This window comes from Sceloporus undulatus, chromosome 3 (genome assembly GCF_019175285.1).
Source record: "Sceloporus undulatus isolate JIND9_A2432 ecotype Alabama chromosome 3, SceUnd_v1.1, whole genome shotgun sequence".
In the NCBI taxonomy this organism is placed as follows: Eukaryota; Metazoa; Chordata; class Lepidosauria; order Squamata; family Phrynosomatidae; genus Sceloporus; species Sceloporus undulatus.
This window is the reverse complement of record NC_056524.1, coordinates 73,309,991-73,331,763: the sequence shown is the minus strand read 5'-3', so window position 1 is coordinate 73,331,763 and position 21,773 is coordinate 73,309,991. Positions and strand designations below refer to the sequence as shown.

Sequence of the window (21,773 nt, the reverse complement as noted above, 5' to 3'; positions counted from 1 at the left end):
TCTCCCTGCAAACCTGGCCATTTGCTGGTTGGCGGAAAGTGGGGGAAAGCAGACAAGCACCCAGCTGTTTTCCGGTAACTGGACATGGAGCAATGCCATCATCTGCAAGTGACCTCTGGTAGGATGTCTGGAGGTTTCAGGAGCTCCCACTGAGAAAAGATGGGTTTGAGGGAAAGCTTGGGTATGAGGCTATCATAGCTATATCTCATAGCTACATCTCAGGATACATGGTCCTGGCCATCATTTTTAGTTCCCTTTGTCTTTTCCTTCAGATGGCTGCCATCTGTCCCTGTACATCTCCATGTAATTGGTCCTATCTATGACCCTGGTCACAGCCCTGCATGTGAGATAAATAGATTAGAGTTACACTCAGCCTACATTAAATAACATTTATGTATGTATGTATGTATGTATGTATGTATTTAATATCCCACCTTTCTCCCAATATGGGGGCTCAAGACGGATAACAACAAATTTAAAACAGTATAAGTTAAAAACAATAGAAAAGCATTAAAACCTAGATACAAATATTTTTAAAGCAATTATTTATTTTGACAGCATTTTCCTAAAGATATTTAGTACCTTGGATGGCTTTTTTGAAACTTAATCCAGATAAGACAGAAGTGCTCCTTGTCAGTTGTAAAGCAAATCAAGGAATAGAGATTTGCTCGGTGTTGGATGGGGTTATACTTCCCCCTGAAGACACAGGTCCCCAGCTTGATTCTCCTGGGCTCAGCTCTGAGCCTGGATATCCAGATTTCAGCAGTGATCAGGAATGCATTTGCACAGCTAAAACTAATGCACCAGCTGCACCCGTTCCTTGAGACATCACATTTGGTTACGGTGCCCCCTGCCTTGATTATATCCCATTTAGACTATGTGGGGCTGCCTTTGGAAACTGTTTGGAAACTCCAGCGGGTCCGAAATGTTGCAGCTAGAATGCTGACTAGGGCCAGTTATAGAGAGCATATAACTCCCTTGTGGAAACAGCTTCACTGGCTACCAGTTCATTTCCAGGCACAATTCAAAGTGCTATAATGACCTATAAAGGCTTAGGTCCAGACTATTTGAGAGACCGCATCTCCTCATATGAGCAGAGGAGGGCTCTCTTTTGGTCCCACCACCATCATAGGCTTGCTTGGTGAGGACACGAGAGCCTTTCCAGTGAACTCCCTTCTGTGCCCCTCCCTGCTTTCCTTTCACTGACAAAGACATTTTTGTTCAAGCAGGCTTTTAATATATAATTGTGTCAGGGAGGCTTTTATATGGGGTGTGTGCTTTAGCTGTGTTTTTAACATCTGCATGTTTTTATATTGTTTTAGCAAGATATTTTTAACTGTTTTTACATTTTTATTACAAAGTTGTTTTTTAAAACTATTTTATCTTTGAGCCACCTTGGGTCCCTTTCTGGGAGAAACACAGCATATAAATTAAGGGAAAAATAAGAAATAGTCCAAACCTAGATGGACTCACCATCTCATTGATATAGAAGCCATCCGATATCACCGGTCTCCACTGGATGACCAAAAGCCAAGACTGAGGAGTTTATCACACTAGAGCTAATTTTGGCATTAATGAGAGATTAAAGCTCATTTAAAGCATCCCGCAAATGAGGTGGAAATGGTGAGTAATTGTACAAATGATTACCACACGCAATTGTGCAAATAAAGTGATATCAGAAATGCATTGTTGCAGAAATCCCAAAAGCAAAAAAGATGTGTGTTAATGCTTCTTTCTGACCACTTTAATGGTGAGTTTTGTGTGACATTGTGTAAAATGTTTTTGCGTAATTACACTATTTTTTCCAGGATAGTCACCAACTCCTGATCTCCTTTGTGTGGTCCATTTTAACACTACTGTTACTGACAAAATGCCTTATTACTTACTTACTTACTTACTTACTTTCTCTCACTTTCTCCCTCCCTTGTTTTTGTATAAACACAGAAACAAGTTCAGATAACATGGTATCCAAGTAACAAGTGAGGACAGAGCAAGGCGTTCAATAGCTATTCCTTCAGTTGCTAACTAGCAGAACAGCCTTGATATTACCACTGTTCTTTCAGAAGCTTGATGTCTCTGGGAACATATTCATGCAGACAGATACGTGTGTTCCTTGAAGCCTCCAACGCACACACCACATTTACTTCATATCCACTGAAGATGCAGGAGGAAATATATTGTTTGACATATATTCATACATTGTTGCTGAAAACCCATATGGTCAATTGGACTTTCCCAAAGCACACATCTGGCAGGGCTGGTATTTAGGTGATATTTAATTTAGCTTGCATGCCACTAAAATAAGACTGTTCTTTAAAGTCAGGAGGGCTATAGTAAGAACTGTGGAAGATGCAAGGACCAATTTTCACCCTAGTGTGTGCTGTCACATCCCAAAAACTGGGCAGAAATCAGTCCAAAACAAAGCTGGAAGTAACTCGAGTTTTCATTACCAGCTGTTTTTTAGTTGGTTTGTTTTAGGAGTTTGGTGGACATTCAAGTATTTTTCAGCTTATTGGGTGCTCTCAGAATCTTAGTAGCCAAGCAAAATTCTGTAAGTAACCACTTTTGTGTGAGAGAAAGGCAAGATATAAATAAAATAAAACCAATAAATGAAATAAATATGTGGGTCATATCCTGCCTCTGCATGTACAGTGGACCCTCCACGTTTGCAACTTTGACTTTTGCGGATTTGGTTATTTACAGATCTTATTAATATACTTTCTCTAGGAATCTCTAGGTCCTCCAGAGTGACTCTGTGGCCAACTTTTGCTAGATGTTGCACTGGAGGACCTAGAGATTTCGAGAGAAAATACTTCCAGCAGGTCTTCCAGCAGAATTCTATGGTCAACCTCTGGTGGACGTTGACCATAGGGTTGTGCTGGGTGACCAAGACATTCCTACAGTGATGTTCTCTCAGTATTTCTTTCATTATTTGTGTTTTTTCCAGTTTCACCGGGGTCTTGTGTACCTAACGCCAGCAAATGTGGAGGTCCCAGTGTATTCCCCAGCTATATATACACAAAGGGATATACTGCCTCCCATATTGACAGTTGTTTCACTTGCTCTTTTATCTGTGTGTGTGTGTGTGTGTGTGTTTGTGAACTTTATCACGCCACAGGCTCCAGGCAGGGACAAGAACAGAACGGAAGGGGTCTGGAACGAGTGTGGAATGAGTGGGGGGTGCATTTTCCTGCATGCAAAGTCCGTCACTCGTTCCGTTTCATTCCCCATCCATTCCCCATCCATTCCAGAGGGGGCGATTTTTTTTCTATATTTTATTGCGCATAAAATCAAACAGTTACAAACATTTGAAATAAATTGAATTTCAAAAGAAATTCAATCTTTTGAATTTATTGTCTACATTTGTTGTCATTTTTTAAAAAATTAAATAAGTATACAGTCATCCCTCCATATTTGTGGCTTTGGTATTTGCGGATTTGATTATTCACGGATTTCATTAATATGTTCTCTCTAGGACTGTCTAGGCCCTCCAGTGCAACTCTGTGGTCAACTTTAACTAAAAGTTGCACTGAAAGGCCATTTGTAGCTACTCCAGTGCCATTCTATGTCCAATGTATGTTGGACATTGACCACAGAGTTGCCCTGGAGGACCTAGAGATTCCTAGAGAGGTGTCCTCTCAGGTAAAAACAGTGTTTTTGTTATTTGCGGCTTTTCCATATTCACAGGGGTCTTGTTCCCCTAACCCTAGCGAATATGGAGGGACAACTGTACTTCCTTCGTATAACATTCGTCTTGTGTGTTTATTACTGCCATCTTACATTCTTTCCCTATGTATTTGATATTTCTAGATAACTTCAGTATATTTCTCTCTTTATTAATTTATCCATCCCTATTATTCTTATAGTAAAACAGAACTTGCTTATAGGTGTACATTCCTAGCTGTTCTCTATTATACTTCTTTCGATCATTTATCACAAAAAATCTTTAGTGTCTCCCATTTTCACACACATCACGATCTAAGAGGACTTATCTCAGGAAGAACCAGGAATGCTCCAGCAACAAACGATTCGAAGGATTTCCCCATGAATGGTTTGTTACTGGAGCATTCCTGATTTTCCGGGATACGTCCTCTTAGATCATGACGTTGTCTGAAAATCTTTGCCACGATTGCATAACTTTCCCAAGAAAATTCTTTTTTAATCCCCTGATATTTCCCTGTGTGATTGCATCCACTGCTGAGAGTGCTCTTGAGTTGGAGCTAATCATGTGACTATTATTATTATTATAATGTTTATTATGTTTATTTATACAAGGACTCAAGGCGGCTTACAAATCTAAAACAGTGCAAGTTAAAATACTATAAATTCAAAACGTCATTATGCATGCAAACAGCTTATTGGCTAAAATATTGTAAATACTCACATTATTGTTGTTAACTGCCATCGAGTCAATGTCAACCTGTTCAAATGTGAGAGTTGGAGCGTGGAGAAAGGGGATGGGAAGACAACCAACTCATTAGAGATGTGGTGCTGAAGAAAAGGATACCATGGGTGGCAAAGAAGAGAAACAAATGGGAACAGATCAAGCCTGAACGCAGGCAGTTGGACTTTGGCCACATCATGAGAAGGCAGGATTCATTAACAAAGACAATAATGCTAGGAAAGGTAGAGAGTAGTAGAAAGAAAAACTGCATTCCAGATGGCTAGACTTAATCAGGGAGTTCATGGGCCACGATCAGCAGGATCTAAGCAGAACAGTGGAAGAGAGGAGGTCTTAGAGATGTCTCAGTGTGTCAACAACAACATCCTACAGTTAACAATACAGTACTCTACAAGCACCTTTCATTTTATTTGGGCGTGCATTGCCACGCGGAGACGCTAGAGGGCGTGCGAGCGCTGTGCTTCCTCTCCTTTTGCACATTCTACAGGTAAAGGATAACGCAGGAGACAGGTGAGAAGATGGGGATGCCTTATCTGTTTGGGGGGGGGGCATCTATTTGCTGCCCTGGAAGGGCTGAGGTTCTGTGATAGGAAGGCAAAAGGAAGCAGAGAGTAGCAGACTGACCCTGAGGCAGATGAATTGCTCCTGGGGAAAGGTCACCCTTGTAGTTTTGATTCTCTCTAGAGGCTGCATCCGCACTGCAGAGATAATCCAGTTTGGCACCACTTTAAGTGCCATGGAATTCTGGGAATTGTAGTTTGTTATGGCACCAGAGCAGAGCTCTGATCTGAGCTTTGAGCCATGGCAGTTAAAGTTGTCTCAAACCAGATTATTTCTGCAGTGCAGATGCAGCCAGGGTGTGTCAGTGCATCACACAGCACATTGTTCAGGAACTGCTGCTGTTCTGTATGAATCTGTTTCCCAAGCAGGTCTACTAATGCAAACTGGTGAAATGGGAAAGCTGTTCCTTACATTAAAGAAATGGCATCATTTCTGAACTGGTGATTCACAGGAGAGCCAGGGAACCTTACATGTTGGACTACATTTAACAGACTCCAATGGCCATGATGGCTGAAGATTCTGGGGATGGTAGACAAAAAAAATAGCCAAAACTGTTCACTAATGTGTGTAGCCTCAAACATCTGGACAGCCAAAGGATTCCCACACAGTTTCACCTCTGCTCTACAGAAATAAGCTTTTGCAGAATTTCTAATTTTTTTAATTGGGCTATTTCATAACATGTTATCATTATCCCATAACATATGGCATACAGTATTTAAAACTTCTCAATTTTATTTGTTATATTATTTACAGGAATTGCTAATATTAGAGTTGGGAGGAGAGGAGGCACAGGACTCAGGGTTGGGCATCTCACCATTAAAGCCTATTGGTTCCACTTTAACTGCCAAGGCTGCATCCTATAGTAGTCTGGGGTCTGTAGTTTAGTGGAGCACTTGAGCTCTCTGGCTGAGAAATCTAAATGCCCCTCTGTAAATTGCAGATTCCAAGGTTTCATAGGATGTTGCCATGGCAGCTAAAATAGGATCATAGTGCTATATTATAGTGTGAAAGCTACACTAAACTATTATAGTGCCTTTTCACACTGAAGAATTATAGCACTGCGATTTTTTTTTTTTTGTAACTGCCATGGCTCCATCTCATGGGATCCTGGCGTTTGTAGTTCCTAAAGGCCTCTCCCTAAACTGCACATCCCAGAATTCCATAGCAAGGAACCATGGCAGGTACAATAGGACTGTGGCACTGAGTGTGCATCTACACTGCAGAGGTAATGCAATTTGATACTACTTTAACTGCCATGGTTGCATCCTACAGAATCTTGGGATTTGCAGTTTTGTGAGAGACCATCACTCTTTGACAAAAAAAGGCTAAAGACCCTGTAAAACTACAAGTCCCAGGATTCCATTGAATGAAACTACAGTACTTAAAGTCATGTCAAGCTGTCTTATTTCTACAATGTAGGGGCACACTTCAAAACTGTGTAATGTAAAAGCAACTCAGGTCAGAATAATTTTAAAAATTCAAGCGGTCATGATTTTCAACCATTGCCAAACAACAGCATGGTTTTGAATTTTTTTAAAGCATGTCATAAGAGTTCAATGAGACTTTCTGGGGCATAGAATAAGGACTGCAGCCATAAATTCAGAAAATCATTTCAAGTGGAAGAAGGCAAACACTTCTCTTGGCATATGGAGCTGTCATTGGCTGCATCCACACTGGGGCAATAACCCGGTTTGGCACCGCTTTAACTGCCATGGCTCAAGGCTATGGAATTCTGGGAGTTGGAGTTTGTTGTGGACCCAACTCCCAGAATTCCATAGCCTTGAGCCATGGCAGTTAAAGTGGTGCCAAACTGGGTTATTTCCCCAGTGTGAGTTCAGCCTCAGTGTGCAAAAGGATCTTGTAGCACCTTTGAGATTAACTTGAGAGAAAAAAAGTTGATAGAATGAGCTTTCATAGACTTAGGTCTACTTCATCGGATGCAGATATCTCAATCAACACATGACAGTCTTAGTCTAATGTCAGCCCCATTGCTTTCACTCTGCTTGATTTAACACCATTTTTGGAAACTCTTCACCCCCACTATGCAGTCATTCAGTTTTTGTTTGTGTGTGTTTGTGTGCATGTGTGCCTTCAAATTGTTTCTGATTTATAGCAATTGTAATATCACGGGGGTTTCTTGAAAAGTTTTGTACAAAGAACATTTGCCATTACCTTCCTTTGAGGCTGAGAGCATGTGACTTGCCCAAGGTCACCCAGCAGGTTCTTTTATATCCATATAATTCCTCTCATAACCATCTTCCATTTTTGCCATCTTCCACTTGAAATCCACCTTAAATCCCATTGTGGGAGAAAGGCGAGATATAAATCCTTAAAATAAATAAATAAAATAAATAACAACCCATTGTCCTCAGCTAGAAATTCCTTTGCATAAATTCACGTTCAAGGTATCTTTCACATACCACTTCGATACCACTTTAATTGCCATGGCTACAGTCTACAGCATGCTGCAATCTGTAGTTTTTTATGAGGTAGGGAATTAGAACTGAGAGTTCCCTGCCCAAGTTCTCCAAATACTTCATGAACCCACCACTCCCATGAAGCCATGGCAGTTAAAGTAGTATCAAAGTGCTACAGTTGTGTAGTGTACAAGGGAGCGGTTCTGAATGATCCTTCTGCCTCATATCTTCTCATTAATTTCAGAGGAACCTCTTTCCTGATCGGACACGTCCATCATCCAACACAGTGTGCGACACCAAAAAAAGGGTCTTCACAATTTCTGTGTCTGTGGCTCCAGATTTTCCTGAAGGCAGGGAGCTACATCATCTGTATTCATGGCCCAGGCACAGGCAGAGGTCATTATGGTGGACACTGATAGTGACCCTGAGGAAATGGATAGCACCATAGAGGCAGGTAAGTAAAAGGTATCCATGGGCCCATTGCTACCAGCAAGTACCCAGAAAGCCCATCAGAGTTCACAAAAAAACAGCAAACCCAGTTGTAATCTGGCTGGCCTAAAGAAAGTACACAAGCACGCAGAAGTTTAAAAACTTTGCTCCCACTCATCCAAGGCCAAGTCATAAGAGGGTAAAATCAGAACAGGATGTCATGCATTTGATTGCTTTGGGAGTTCTCCAATATTGGTCTGGTGGTATTTATTAGCTGTTAGTTATAGTTACATCCCACTTTTCTTGCAGTAACTCAAAGCATTTGACAGGTCTTTTCCTTCCCCATGTTAGCTTCACAACAACTCAGGCTGAGGGATAGTGAGTCTCCCAGGTTCACCCTGCAAGCTTTATGGCCGACTGGGGGCTAGAATTTGGATCACCAAAGTCCCAGTCCAACATTCTAACCACTGCATCACAAGGCAAACCTTATTAAGACGAGTACCATTAGAGAAAAGTGTTCACTGTTATATCCTATGAGAGCCATTATGGTGTAATGATTTTTGTGTTGGACAAGGACTCTGGAGACCACAGTTCAAATCCCCCGCTCAGCCGTGAAAACCTCCTGGGTGACCTTGAGCAGATCACATTCCCTCAGCCTCAGATGAAGGTGCACGCTGAAGAAATCTTGCTGAGAAAATCTTTCTTTTTTTCCTAGAAATTCTATGTGGGGCAGCAGCTGATGGCACACAGACCAGCACCAGTCCAGGTACCACCACTCTGAGTCGTACTGAATTTTGTATGTATTTTGTATGTATATTGTATGTACTGTTATTTTACACAAAGGCTATTGGCCATAAGCGGTAATAAAACTTTGTACTTTGAGTAGTAGTGGCCTACACCAGACTTCCATATACTGGTGCCATGCCTCCCAAATGTGCTGGAGTACAACTCCAAGAGGCCCCTACTCAGCCATGCTGATTTATGACATTGATACTTTTCTAATACACACTCATCATTCTGTTTAGTACTGTTTAGTAAAGAGGTGGGAATCTGTTTACCATACTAATGTTTGTTGTACTGCAATTCCCAACATTCTTCCCCATTAGTTGTACTGGCCAAGATTGCTGGGACTGCAGCCCAACAATATCTGGAGAGCCACATGAGTTCTATCCCTGATTTAGTTGATAAGAATAAATCCAATTTTACATGCAGCTAATACGTTTCAGCTTAACGTGATTCCCCAAATCAATTAACAATCACTTAGAAATGTTGTTTTCCCCCTACATCTCCCAGAATCCCCTCACTGCATGGCCAATGGCTATACTAGTAGTGGCATTCTAGGTGTTGTAGTCCAAAAAAGAAATATAGTATTTGCAATTTCTACATTTAACATCAACATCACATGTAATTGTTGGGGCAGACACTATGGATTGCCTCCTGCTGTATGCTGATCTAGCTCTGTTATCTCTCTCTCTCTTTTTCAATTTTTCAGATCTGTTGTCCAAGAACAGAAGTTCACCTGATATCATATCTGTCAGTTCTATGGAAGACATGCCTTGTGCAAGTCCCTTAAGACAAAACGCAAGTAATGGTGTTTTCAAGAAGACATTAAAAGTCCTATTGGCAGGTTCACCATAAACATTTCCAGATATCTGTAGCAAATGGAGCATTAGTGAGGGAAAGGACAGCTGGGATCTCCCTGTACTTTGATACTTCAGAATAGCAGTTCAAGATCCTGCAGATCTCATCCTGGCCCTGGCAGAGACAGCTGCTACCAGAGCCTTTGAGGAGCAGGTGCAGGGTTCAAGTGCCTCAGACCTCCGAAATGAGAGGAGCTAAAACATATTGATGGAAGGACTACATTGCTGCCCTGCCAACTCATTTCTTTTAGACTCCTATAAACTTGAATTCCATTAACCTATTGAAAAAAAGATCACAAAACAAACTCTTAATAGTGGGTGGCAACATTAGGAAGGTGGTGACAGCACTAATAGTAGCAACCCAGACTGAGCCATATTCTGACACTGTTTTGTTATTACAGTGGACCCTTGTTATATGCTGGGATTTGGTTCCAAGATCCCCCATTGTGTATGCTAAGTCCCATTAAATATAATGAGATAGCAAAATGGTGTCTCTTATGAAAAATGGAAAATCAAGGTTTGATATTTGAAATTTGTACTTTTTTGGAACATTTTCAATCCGTGGATGCTTGAATCCATGTATAAAAAAATCTGTGTATAAGAAGGGCTGACTGTATTTATATTCCTCCTGTTGTCTCCAAGTGACCCAAGGCAGCTGATGTGGTATTCCTCTTCCTTTCCATTTTATTCTCACAACAACCCTCTGAGGAAGGCCAGGTTGAGTATCAATGACTATCCTAAGGTCACATAGGCCCATTACACACGGGCATAAAGTACACGCTCCACACGTACTAGGGTTAGAAAGGGGCGTCACTTCCTGATGCCCCTAACCCTAATACGCACAGAGTGCGCACAAAATGGCGGTGCCTGTTCCACACGGGGGCTGCCATCTTTACGTAGCAGACGCACTGTGTCCACATGTCGCACGGCGCATATGACACTGCGAGTGTGCCATTGACGCCTTGCGGCATCATATCTGTGCTGCGGAAAGAAGCGCCATTTTGGGGCTTCTTTTTGCTCCGCGAGGGAGCCGCCAGTTTGGCTGCTGCGGCTCCCTCACGGAGCAACCGGCAGCGGCGCAAGACCGCCCATTTTGGGTGGTCTGTAATGCGCCATAGTGTGTTTTATGGCTGAGTGCCAATTAGAATCTGGATTCCCCAACCCAAATTAAATTGCACAAAGATTGGCAGCTGAGACGTTCCTCCATCTATATTCTGTAAAGCAAGAACTAGATCTACTGCTATGGGAGACAGGGACAGATCACAGAAACAGCCCTGATCAAGTCTCTCCTTCCCTTTCCCTCTTTTTTTGTCTCTCATCTCTCTCCCAGTGATGCCATTCCGCTACAGAACTGATGCAATTTCTCTAAGTTCCATGGAAGAAATTATTCATGCAGCCACTCCTGTAACCCTCTCTTCAAATGGAGGTGATTTTGTTTTCAAGGGGAGTTCAATACAAGCTATTTAGCCAAACTAGTAAAAATGAAAAAATCTAAAAGAGACAGACTTTGCTTACTACTAATAGACAAGTTAAGGCAACCACCTCAGGCAATAAACTGCGGTGCCATGAAAGGACAATCTTTGTTACTTATTTAATTTGTTATTATTGTATTGTTCTTCTGCCATAAACAGAGAAATGGTCTTGTTAGTTGTTTATTCTTTATAGTGGTCCCTTAGTATCCACTGGGGTTTGGTTCCAGGACCCTCTGTGGATACCAAAATCTGGGGATGCTCAGGTCCCATCATATACAATGGGATAGTGAAATGGTGTCCCTTATATAAAGTGGCAAAAACAAGGTTTGCTTTTGGAATTTATATATATTTGAACATTTTCAAGCAGTGGCTGCTTGAATCTGTGGATAAAAACATCCGTTGATACCAAGGGCCAACTGTAATTAAATAGTCGTTAATTATTAATTTGATGTTATATTTTACATTATACACTCGGTCCTCCATATTCATGGCTTTGACACTTGTGGTTTTGATTATTCACGAGGTCAAGGCTACTGTGTGTGCAACTCTTCCTCCTCCTCCTCCTTCCCATTCCTTTAACTGGCTTCCACACAGTGGGTGGGAATTATTTATGATTTTTCCACATCCGTGGAGGTCTTGCTCCCCTAACCCCCATGAATGTGGAGGGCCGAGTGTATATACAATATATATGGGATTTTAGTCTTCATGGTCCAAAATAATTATTCTGGTAACTGATGGCTTCAGTATCTTTGGGGCAGTGAATCCAGCCTAGGTTCTAGTCCATGCTTTAAAGGAGCTGGACCCTATCTCCACATTTAGTCCTTTAAGGTTTAGGTAAAACCTGGAGTAGATTCACCACTCTGTTAATATTCGATACACCAGCTGCCCCAGATAACTTGACTGGCTTTGAGTGTGCCTTGAAATGGTAGGCCAGAGGGTGCCATTTGCCACCTGCCCCCCTCCAGCGAACCACGTTATTCAGGTGAACTGAGAGAAGTGTTGTGACCCTCACAACCATCACAAGTGAAAATGACTTGCCCAAAGCCACCAAGAGAATATCACAGCTAAGCTATTGTATAATGAAAGTGACCACCAGGGTTTTCATTATGATTTCTCATCCTTCCTTTGTCTCTTCTGCCACACATTCAGTTGTATCTCCAGAGACTGAGAATTCTGATGATGTGATTTTTGTAAGTTCTGTTGAAGAATTACATCCGCCCAAGCTGAGCAAAGGTAATCTTGTTTCCAAGAGTAACTAAACGCAGTTTTATTTTTCTGCCTTGCTGTCCCTTTGAACTCACCTCTACTTCACACACATTGTTTATACTCCAGAAGGAACACAGTACTATCTTTGAGATGGAAAATTCTGTGTTCTATACCACTCTTGGTATATAGCTCCAGTGAGCAGGAAGATTGATCTTTGAACCAACAGCACACTGAAAAGTAAAACAATTTAAAATTCATTGAAATGAGAGACAAGATGGTGGAAAGCAATGTATAATTATAAAACAGTGAATAATAGAAAATATGAGGTAGTAACCATTTATGCAACTGTAATATGGCTAGCATGTAAAAAAAATAATACAAGTCACTGATGAAAACATATCTGTTAAAGAGAGTATGAAGGTACAGTAGTATCAAACATGATAAGTAAAGCAATTATAATGTGACTAGCCTAAAAGGCTGTGATGAAATTATGAAAGAAACAGAAATCAAGGTATGATAAATGGCAACCAAGGTCTAAGAAAATGAGAACAAATCTTGAGCATTAAATCCTTGCTTGATCCAATATCCACATTAGTCTAGAAAACTTAACTACTGTATTTTAAACTGACAGCCAAAAAAGGGGCAGTCATATCTACTACTGCTATAGACAGTTCAGGATTATTAGATGGTTGCAGCAAAAAGTTTTAAATTAGTGAGATCTGAATAGCAGGCTAAGCACAGATTGTCCCACAAGGAACCACCTCTTTTCTTGGTTGTCTCTCCATCTGTGCGTTCCTCTATTCCTCTACCTTTTAGCAGAGACTTTATATCAGATTATCGCCATTCATGAGCATGGCTTTAAATGAAATCAAAGGTGACACCATGGCACTGCCAAAAGTTCTCAAAATCTTTCACTCCTTTTTATTCTGTGCCACAACAGGCACCACTTATGTGAAGATGAGACTCACTCACCCAACTATTTTTCTCTGAGGGCAGCACAGTGGGTCTTTTTATCCCACGCTACCACCAATATTGTGATGGCTACCTCCCTAGCTGCCACCAAATTGCACGGCGAGACCCTCGAACTCAGATCCCTCACTTGAGTGACTCCACACTTTTCTTTTGCTTCTGGGCCACTCTGTGAGAATACAGGGCACTCACTATTTTAAGAGGTCTGAGCAAAAAAAGTATTATTAATCCCTGGTAGCGTTTGGCTTATAGTTTCTTAAAATATCTCAAGTGACCACATGTTGAACCAAGACAAAACAAAACTTTATTTACAAGATAGTTGGTTACAATATCTCTCTTCTGGTGGGTTCAGAGTTGATACGGTGTTTATGTGCTTAAACAGCTACAGTTTCACATATGACTTTTTGGACCTTTCTGATGTTCATTGAAGTAAATATTGCCATAGTAGTAGAGCATATGAAAGAAAAATCAGATGTACATTCTAACCAGGATAGAGTTTACATTTGTAAAATAGATTTCAAGCACAAAAAGATTTATGGGGTTACATGACAAATATCTCCTGATCCTTTTTTCTCCCTAGGAAATATTGCATATGAAGTATACTACAATGGGAAAAACATTGAAGGTGCGATGTTAATATGTGTTGCTTCTTATGTTGCTACAGTTACTATTACTCCTGCTACAAATAACTATTAGTAAGGCTTCATTTTTTTCCCTCAAATGGTGTCTTAGAGAAACAAAACGCTTCTTTTTTTCCTCTCTCTCTCAAACTATAATGTGATACCTCCCTGATGCAAATATATTTTTTCAGGATTCTTTTATGTTGTTCAACAACTCCTATTAGCCATCATGACCATGCCATTTAGGGATGATGGGAGCTGTAGTCATACAAATCTGACAGGTACTAAGTTGGGGAAATTTTAGCACACCATAAATGTGTAAAAATACTTTTTCAAAAAACCTAGCAGAAGTAGCAAAAGAGAAGTCATGGGTAATGAAATAAAAGATTTTCACTTCCTGAGAGAAATATCAGTTTATATGGGCAGAAATAGGATTCTTTTTAGGAGAAAAAAATAATAAAAGAAAAAGCAGACTCCATTATAAGAAACTTTTTGTTGATATATAAATGTTTCCCTTCTCAAAGACACATTTGTGATTAATCAAGAAACCATTAAATATAATTTAATTGAAATTGTAGATATATCTGCCATAATGTTAATGTTTTCTTAAATAATGGTTGTAATTTAACACACAAATATTTATGCTTAATATCTGAGCAGCTAATCAATAGTTCTGACAAATACTAACAGTTGTGTAAATGGACTGATGCCAACAGTTAAATGCTGAATAAGAATAACTTCTTTTTCTGTTTTGTAGAAATCTGTATCTGCTGTGGAGGGCTTGAGATTCACAATCAGCACCCATTGTTCCATGGAGGAATTTGTGCTCCTTGCACAGTGAGTAGTTGACAGGGATTATCCCATCAGCTTTGAATCTTCTTTCTCAAGTTCTGTCATCCTCCACATGTACTTGGGAGCAGTATGCCTACTTGTGATCCATTAACTTATTTTCAAGAGAAAGAAAGGCCCAAAAACTTCTATGTGCTGCTCATTCAAGCACTAATTCAGTCCACAGTTTTCCCACACCTGCATGTCACACTGTATGTATATTTTATAAAATAAATGCACATCCGTGCCTTTAAATAACAACAGCAACAATAATGACAGCTATAATAATATTTATTTCTTACCTGCCTCTTCCCATGGATCAAGGTGGAGAACAACAATAGATTAAAATGCAACATATGACATCAGTTTTTAAAAATAACAGAAGAAAATCAAGGTTTTTTCCAAAGCACTCAGGGGAAACTGTCTAGGAGGGAGTTAGTGACATTACTGACTTGAGCCAGTCCTCACTGTGCACAATAAGTTTCTGCTGCAACCAAGCAGAATTGTTTCCCCTGAGTTTGAGCTGGGAGGAAAAAAGGTACATTTGAAGATCATGTAATAAATGTGCTTCCATTCTGGGATCAAATGTAGTTCTGTGTGCATGCTACGAAGCATCAGGTTTCAAGATCAAAATTATACCTTCAGTCTCCAAGTTTGTCACTTAATGTTATAGAAAAAAGGGATCTAGGAGTCCAAGTAGACCACAAGTTGAACATGTCAACAGTGCGATGCAGCAGCTAAAAAGGCCAATGCAATTTTAGGCTGCATCAATAAAAGTATAGTGTCTAGATCAAGAGAAGTAATAGTGCCACTGTATTCTGTTCTGGTCAGGCCCCACCTGGAATATTGTGTCCAGTTCTGGGCACCACAATTTAAAAAGGATGTTGAGAAACTGGAGCGTGTCCAAAGGAGGGCAACCAAAATGGTGAAGGGTCTGGAAACCATGTCCTATGAGGAACGACTTAGGGAGCTGGGGATGTTTAGCCTGGAGAAGAGAAGGTTAAGAGGTGATATGATAGCCCTGTTTAAATATTTGAAGGGATGCCATATTGAGGAGAGAGCAAGCTTGTTTTCTGCTGCTCCAGAGACTAGAACACGGAACAATGGATGCAAACTTCAGGAAAAGAGATTCCACCCCAACATTAGGAGGAACTTCCTGACAGTAAGGGCTGTTCAACAGTGGAACACACTCCCTTGAAGTGTAGTGGAGTCTCCTTTCTTAGAGGTCTTTAAACAGAGGCTGGATGGCCATCTGTCATGGATGCTTTGATTGAGATTTCCTGCATGGCAGGGTTTGGACTGGATGGACCTTGTGGTCTCTTCCAACTCTATGATTCTATGATTCTATGCATCTGCACTGCAGAAATAATCCATTTTGGCACACTATTAACTGCTGGAGTCAGTGCTATGGAATTCTGGGAATTGGAGTTTGTTGTGGTACCACAGCTCTCTGACAGAGAAGGGTAAATGTCTCACAAAACTGAAATTCCCAGCAATCTAATTTAAAAGGATGACTTGGGAATAGTTGGATTATTTTACATCATGGGTTTTGAACGCTTGTATAACCTCCAAAATTTCACAGATGAAAACTGAGACACATGTGCCCAAGCAACATCAGAGTGTGGTCAAGATGACAAAAGTTATTAAGGAGGAAGAAGACACAAGCTAGGAGAGGCTGCAGCAGTTGACTTTTGCCACTCTATTCTTTTGCCACAAGATTCCACTCTTTCCCCTCTACTGAGCAAACTGCTTTTGCACTTTGAATTCAGTTTACAGCCGTTGAAGTAAGCTGACAACAAAGGAGGAAAGTGGGGAAAGTAGAGAGAAACTGGGACGTTTTTAAAAGTAGCTGAAAAAGTTGGGTGGCAAAGGATTAATTGCAATTGTCTCTGCCAAATCAGGATAGTTGGAGAGTATGCACTGAAATATATTGTGGTAATAGCAGTACTAATAGCAGCATTAATAGTCATAGCAGCAGCAGCAGCAAACATAGTTTTCTTTTTCTCTTTAAAGGAAATGTTTCTGGAGAGATTTTTCCTCTGTGATGATGATGGCTGTCAGGCGGACTGTACAATCTGTTGTTCAGGCAATTCCTTAATGATATGTGATGATCCAAAATGTCACAGGTGATTGATATCCCTTGCCAAAAAATAGAGAAAAATGGAAACAGTCAATGAGATCAGAGGTGAAGGAGAGACAAAGGCCAAGATAGTTTTTTATAGTTTTTTCAGCCTATGTGGCCATGTTCTGGAAGGGATTATTCCTGACATTTTGCCAGCATCTGTGGCTGGCATCTTCAGAGAATGCTGGCATGGAAATGAGTGGGGAAAATATACTGTGTGATCCTTGGTTGAGAGAAAGTGATTTGCATGTTAATCTGTGTTTTGTTCTGCTCTTGAATGGCAAGGCCTCAGGGTGTCTATTTAATTAATTATCCATTATCTGCTAGGAAATCCCCCTGACCCTTGGTGATTTTCATTTGCATTTGCTGGGTCTTGATTTTGGAATTTTTCAGGACTGGTAACCAAACTTTGGTGCGGTACAGACGTGCCAAATGCGCCATACTGCCGGCGCTGTAACACTGGTGGCGCCCCATGTATATGGGAGCCACCATTGTTATATGACGGACGCATAGCATCCACATATCGCACTACACTTGTGATGTCACAAGTGCGCCATTGGGGTACTCGGGTGTCACAATAGTGGCACAAAAAGAACTTGCTTTTTGCAGGTTCTTTTTCCGCCGGTGGGAAGCCGTGCGGTTTGGTGGCTGTGACTTCCCTCCAACGGAAAAACAGGCGCTGGTAGGCTGACGTTTTTTGGCGGTCTATCCCACGTCTTTATTTACTTTAAGGGTTTCTTCTTTCCTGTTGAAGTTGTCAAGGTGTTTGTGGATTTCAGTGGCTTCCCTGTACATTCTAACCTGATAGTTGTTGTCATGGTCCAGATGTCAAAATGCTTCAAAATGTGTGTACCAGAGTATACTTTTTAAATTAAAATCTTCTTTAAAATTGCATATCAATGCAATAGAAGAAATAAGATTTTAAAATTTACATCTGTTAATTATAAAAAGAGTATAAATAACGTATCAGGAGGAAATCATATTTATCATATACAAACAGTGAAAGAGGAAGAGGAAATACAAAGTAAAGGCAGAACCAGGATTTAGACTATGGAAAAAGACATAAATTGAATTTTATCTTGAACATTATAATTTTAGAAATGTACAAATAGGGTCTGTTATTTTTGTAATGTGGTTTGTACCTTCAAAAAATGCATTTTTAAAACAATTATTCAGGTGTTTTTGCGATGAATGTGTGGATACCCTTGTTCGTCCTGGGCATTCAGAGGAAATCAGAAATACAAACCCTTGGAAATGCTTCCTATGTACGCCAACAAACATACATGGATTTCTTAAGAAGAAGACAAAATGGCGGGAAGAATTGAAACAGTTCTATGATCAAGAGTCTGTAAGGAAAAGTTCAATTGATTTTTGGATAGATTTTTTTTTTAAATTACTGGACCTATGGTGGGAGCACCATTCATACAGGCTGCATCGACACTGCAGAATTAATATAGCTTGCTGCTGCTTTAACTACCATGGCTCAATGCTAGGGAATTCTGGGATTTATAGTTTTGTGAGATATCTAGCCTTCTCTCTCAGATAGACCTGGTGCCACACCAAACTGCAAATCCCAGGATTACACAAGATAGAGCCATAGCAGTTAAAGAGGTGTCAAACTGCATTAGTTCTGTGTCAGGAGCCACAGAAAGGCTCAGGCAGTGATAAATGAACAATGAAAAAAATTGTTCTGTCACCAGAAGGTGGTAGCAAAACTTCTTCCAATGACAAAACGAAATGCATGGCCATTTGCAAAAGGGGCATTAAAAGAAAAACAAAATGTTGAATGTTTGACATGTCCTAATTCCACCACCACAAACTGAAGCAAATGAAGTCATTCTGTCATCATAATCATCATCATCATTAATAAATACGTGTAATAACACATTACTTAAATAAGTTACTTTTATTTACTTTAAATAACAAAAATCCATGGTGTCTGTAACTGTCCTAACAAATGTCTTTTTAAATTTATTGTGTCAGAACTCACTTAATATATATCAGCTTTTGTCCCCATGGGAGAGAAAACCAATCCATGTTCTCTCCCTCTTTGACAACATTACACAAGGTAAGCAAGTGAGGAATATAACGGTTTTCTCTTTCCATATATAAGTGTCATTCTGCTAATAGAATTTTTAGCAAAATTATATTGGATTTCCATTTTGAAAATCAGGCTATTGTGCTAACAACTGCTTCTGAAGGCCAAGTTGTCATTAAGCTACAACAAAAAAGGTTGTCATTTGACAAATATGTTGGCTTCTATAATCAAAAAGCCAGAGTAAATTTATGGGATTGCCAGGTGAACCAAGGGACAGGGCTCCTATACTTTTAATGGTTGCATAGAAGAGGGAATATCAGCTCACATAAGCAAGGCATCCTGAAATTCCCTTTTCTACACAAAGGGATAAGAACCTATTCCCCCCCCCCTCCCCAATTTGAGAGCACAACCTGGACTACAAGGAAATTTACCTTTTGGATTACAAATCTCTGAATACCTCAACCTATGAACAGTGACTATGTTTCTGTTCTGGGAGTTGAATCCACAAACAGAAACTTTTCCAGCCCCCTGCTCCCTGCTAGCAGCACATTTCAGTTACGACAGCACAGCTTTAGATCAGGCATTCATAAAACCTTTACTGCTTCAAGAGCCTAATACAATGTCAGGTTAAAGGGCCAAAGCTGCACCTACCCAAGCAGTAATTTTTCTTGTAATTTGAATCTCTGAGGCAGAAGCATCCTTCCACAAGGAGAATCCAAAAAAATACAGGTAGCTACACTGATGAAGCCATTTTTGCCTCCACCAGGAGCAGTCTTGTGTAAACTGAATGGTTCTTGTTCACTTAAAACCCTTATATTTTGGAGTATAACATGAATAGCTCATAGCAATATATTATTGAGAAAATGAGTTTTTCATTTTCTTTTGAGGGGATTGCAGCTAAACTCAGGGAATGAAGGAGTCAAGGGTAGGGTAAGAGATAAGTGTCTCTGCTAATTCCATGCCAGTGTACACATGTGCACTCACAAGTACATTTCATCATGCAGAGATTGGGAATTGTAAATCCCTCTGCCCACCCCCTGCTGAGATAGAGATAATTAAGAAGTGGAGATGAAAGTAAGTCTCGTCACATTACAAACACAACTGAAAACCTTTTGTTCCCTTCCTCCTCAACAAATGCTGGCAGGAAAAGTGCAATATTGGAATCCCAAACCAGTGTTTCTTGTAGATGCACCGCCTGGCTGACTTGGCTACAGAGAAGGTGGATGGGGCCACTCCAGGTTTGGGAAATGTAGGGAATAGCTATAGGATGGAGGCTGTACAATTCTGAGCTAGGGAAAGGAAAGTTGAATGGAAGAATGAATATTTCTAGTTTGGGGGGAAAGTTCAGCCAATTCTCCTTTTGATATTTCCCTAACTCTGATGATATAGAAATCAACAGGATAGTAGGAACAAAACTTGCCCTGGGCCCTGACTTTTCTTTTCCATATAAAGATCCCATGACAATACCACCTTTAACTTGCTAAGATGTACATGAGGCCACTGCCGCCTTCTCCCCCGTGCCAGAACCAGCCCTGGTGTGGAGGCAACTTTAATCTGCTAGGATCTGCAGGGTCTCAATATGCAGGGGCAGAAAACTGCATCCATCTCACAGCATGGCTGTCACAACACAGGCCAATGTGAGGCAAAGCTCTCTAAGACAGCCACTGCTGTTTTTGGTAACTGGCACGATCAGTCTCAAAAAAGATTGAGTTCAGACATTTTCTTTTCTCACATGCGGCATGTATTTATCCAAGAGTTAGTCAAGACCAATTATTATTTTAATATTGTTCAGTACTGTCTGGTTTAAGTTCACTTCCTTGTTTCTAATTTCTGTTCTGTAGAACTGAAAAGGTTTGGGTTTCTGGGTAAAAGCATGGGCAATGGGAGACTGAAGTATTTGGATGATGTCACAGATGTGACAAGAGTGCATGTAAGTAGATGCCACTGTCTTGATTTTAAACAACCCACATTTCTAATTATGTGTGTATAAGTCACCATAAGTCAGAAACAACTTGAAGGAACACAACAACAACAAATGCCTTCAAGTCATCAGTTAGCTTATGGCCACCTCATAAATTTCATAGGGTTTTCTTGAGCAAAGAATACTCGGAGGTAGTTTTGCCAGTTCTTTCCTCTGAAATATAGCATACAGCTCCCAATATTCATTGGAGGTCTCCCATCCAAGTACAAAGCAGGGCTGACTCTGCTTAACTTTCAAGATCAGACAGGTTTTTGTGCCTTTGGGATATTAAGGCCATTTCTAATTATACTATTAAATAGTCTTTCAGATCATCATATGCTGATTGCATGTAATACAGGAGAAAATCAGATTTAGACAGACAGAAACAGCTGTTGAAAGCATATGGAAGACTACAAAGACATTACAAATTAATCTGTTAATCTCAGTGAAAGGAGATAAACTTTGGTGTGGTCAAGGGGCTAGTTGCTTGATACTGTCAAACAGAGAAAGAAATGTGCCTGAATATGTTGATTTCAATGGCTTCAGTATAAACCAATTCTGTGCTGAACAGAAGCTGCTGTATAAACAACATTGGCCATTTAATTAATGTAATTAGCAAAAAAATGACCAATGATGTTAACTACCGTAATCTAGCACAGGATTAAGTACATAAATTCTGTTAATATTAATGGGAATTGTTTAGATAACTGTGCTCTGCATTATAGCTTTTCATTCCAAGTCTGTGAACTAGTCTGCTTGATTACAACCTTCATGAGAGACACCTTCATTCCTCTTCATTATTTTCTCTCTTGATTTTTTGTACATTTTGAACTTTTGAGGAGCACCTCCATTTCTTATCACAGGGGGAGGCAGGAAAATATAAATAAAATTATCATCATTATCTCTTTTATGCACAACCCAGCATACTGTTGCTCTGTTACTGTCTTATTTTTTTCTTTTGTTTATGTAGCCAGCATTCAGTTGAACAGATTCAGCATTCAGTTTGAACTGATTAGCAATTTGTTGCAAGAGGCAGAGCTTGAAGTAACTAGAAATATTTAGGGGTAGCTCATGGACCTTTGGGATGGTGAACTTGCTCTGGTTTTTAG

The 21,773-nt window shown here is 40.2% G+C and overlaps 1 protein-coding gene across 1 annotated transcript in view; it reads left to right on the top strand.

The window, feature by feature from the left end:
• The first annotated feature begins 6,049 nt into the window (after positions 1-6,049).
• DNMT3L (DNA methyltransferase 3 like) overlaps positions 6,050-21,773 on the top strand; it is a 23,435-nt gene continuing 7,711 nt past the window's right edge. Inside the window, exons 1-12 of the mRNA XM_042458391.1 lie at positions 6,050-6,144; positions 7,731-7,834; positions 8,525-8,575; positions 9,302-9,394; positions 10,780-10,875; positions 12,071-12,154; positions 13,677-13,721; positions 14,474-14,553; positions 16,558-16,670; positions 17,843-18,014; positions 18,650-18,734; positions 20,546-20,634. Coding sequence (XP_042314325.1) covers positions 6,050-6,144; positions 7,731-7,834; positions 8,525-8,575; positions 9,302-9,394; positions 10,780-10,875; positions 12,071-12,154; positions 13,677-13,721; positions 14,474-14,553; positions 16,558-16,670; positions 17,843-18,014; positions 18,650-18,734; positions 20,546-20,634 — 1,107 coding nt within the window. The remainder of the gene's footprint in view (positions 6,145-7,730; positions 7,835-8,524; positions 8,576-9,301; positions 9,395-10,779; positions 10,876-12,070; positions 12,155-13,676; positions 13,722-14,473; positions 14,554-16,557; positions 16,671-17,842; positions 18,015-18,649; positions 18,735-20,545; positions 20,635-21,773) is intronic.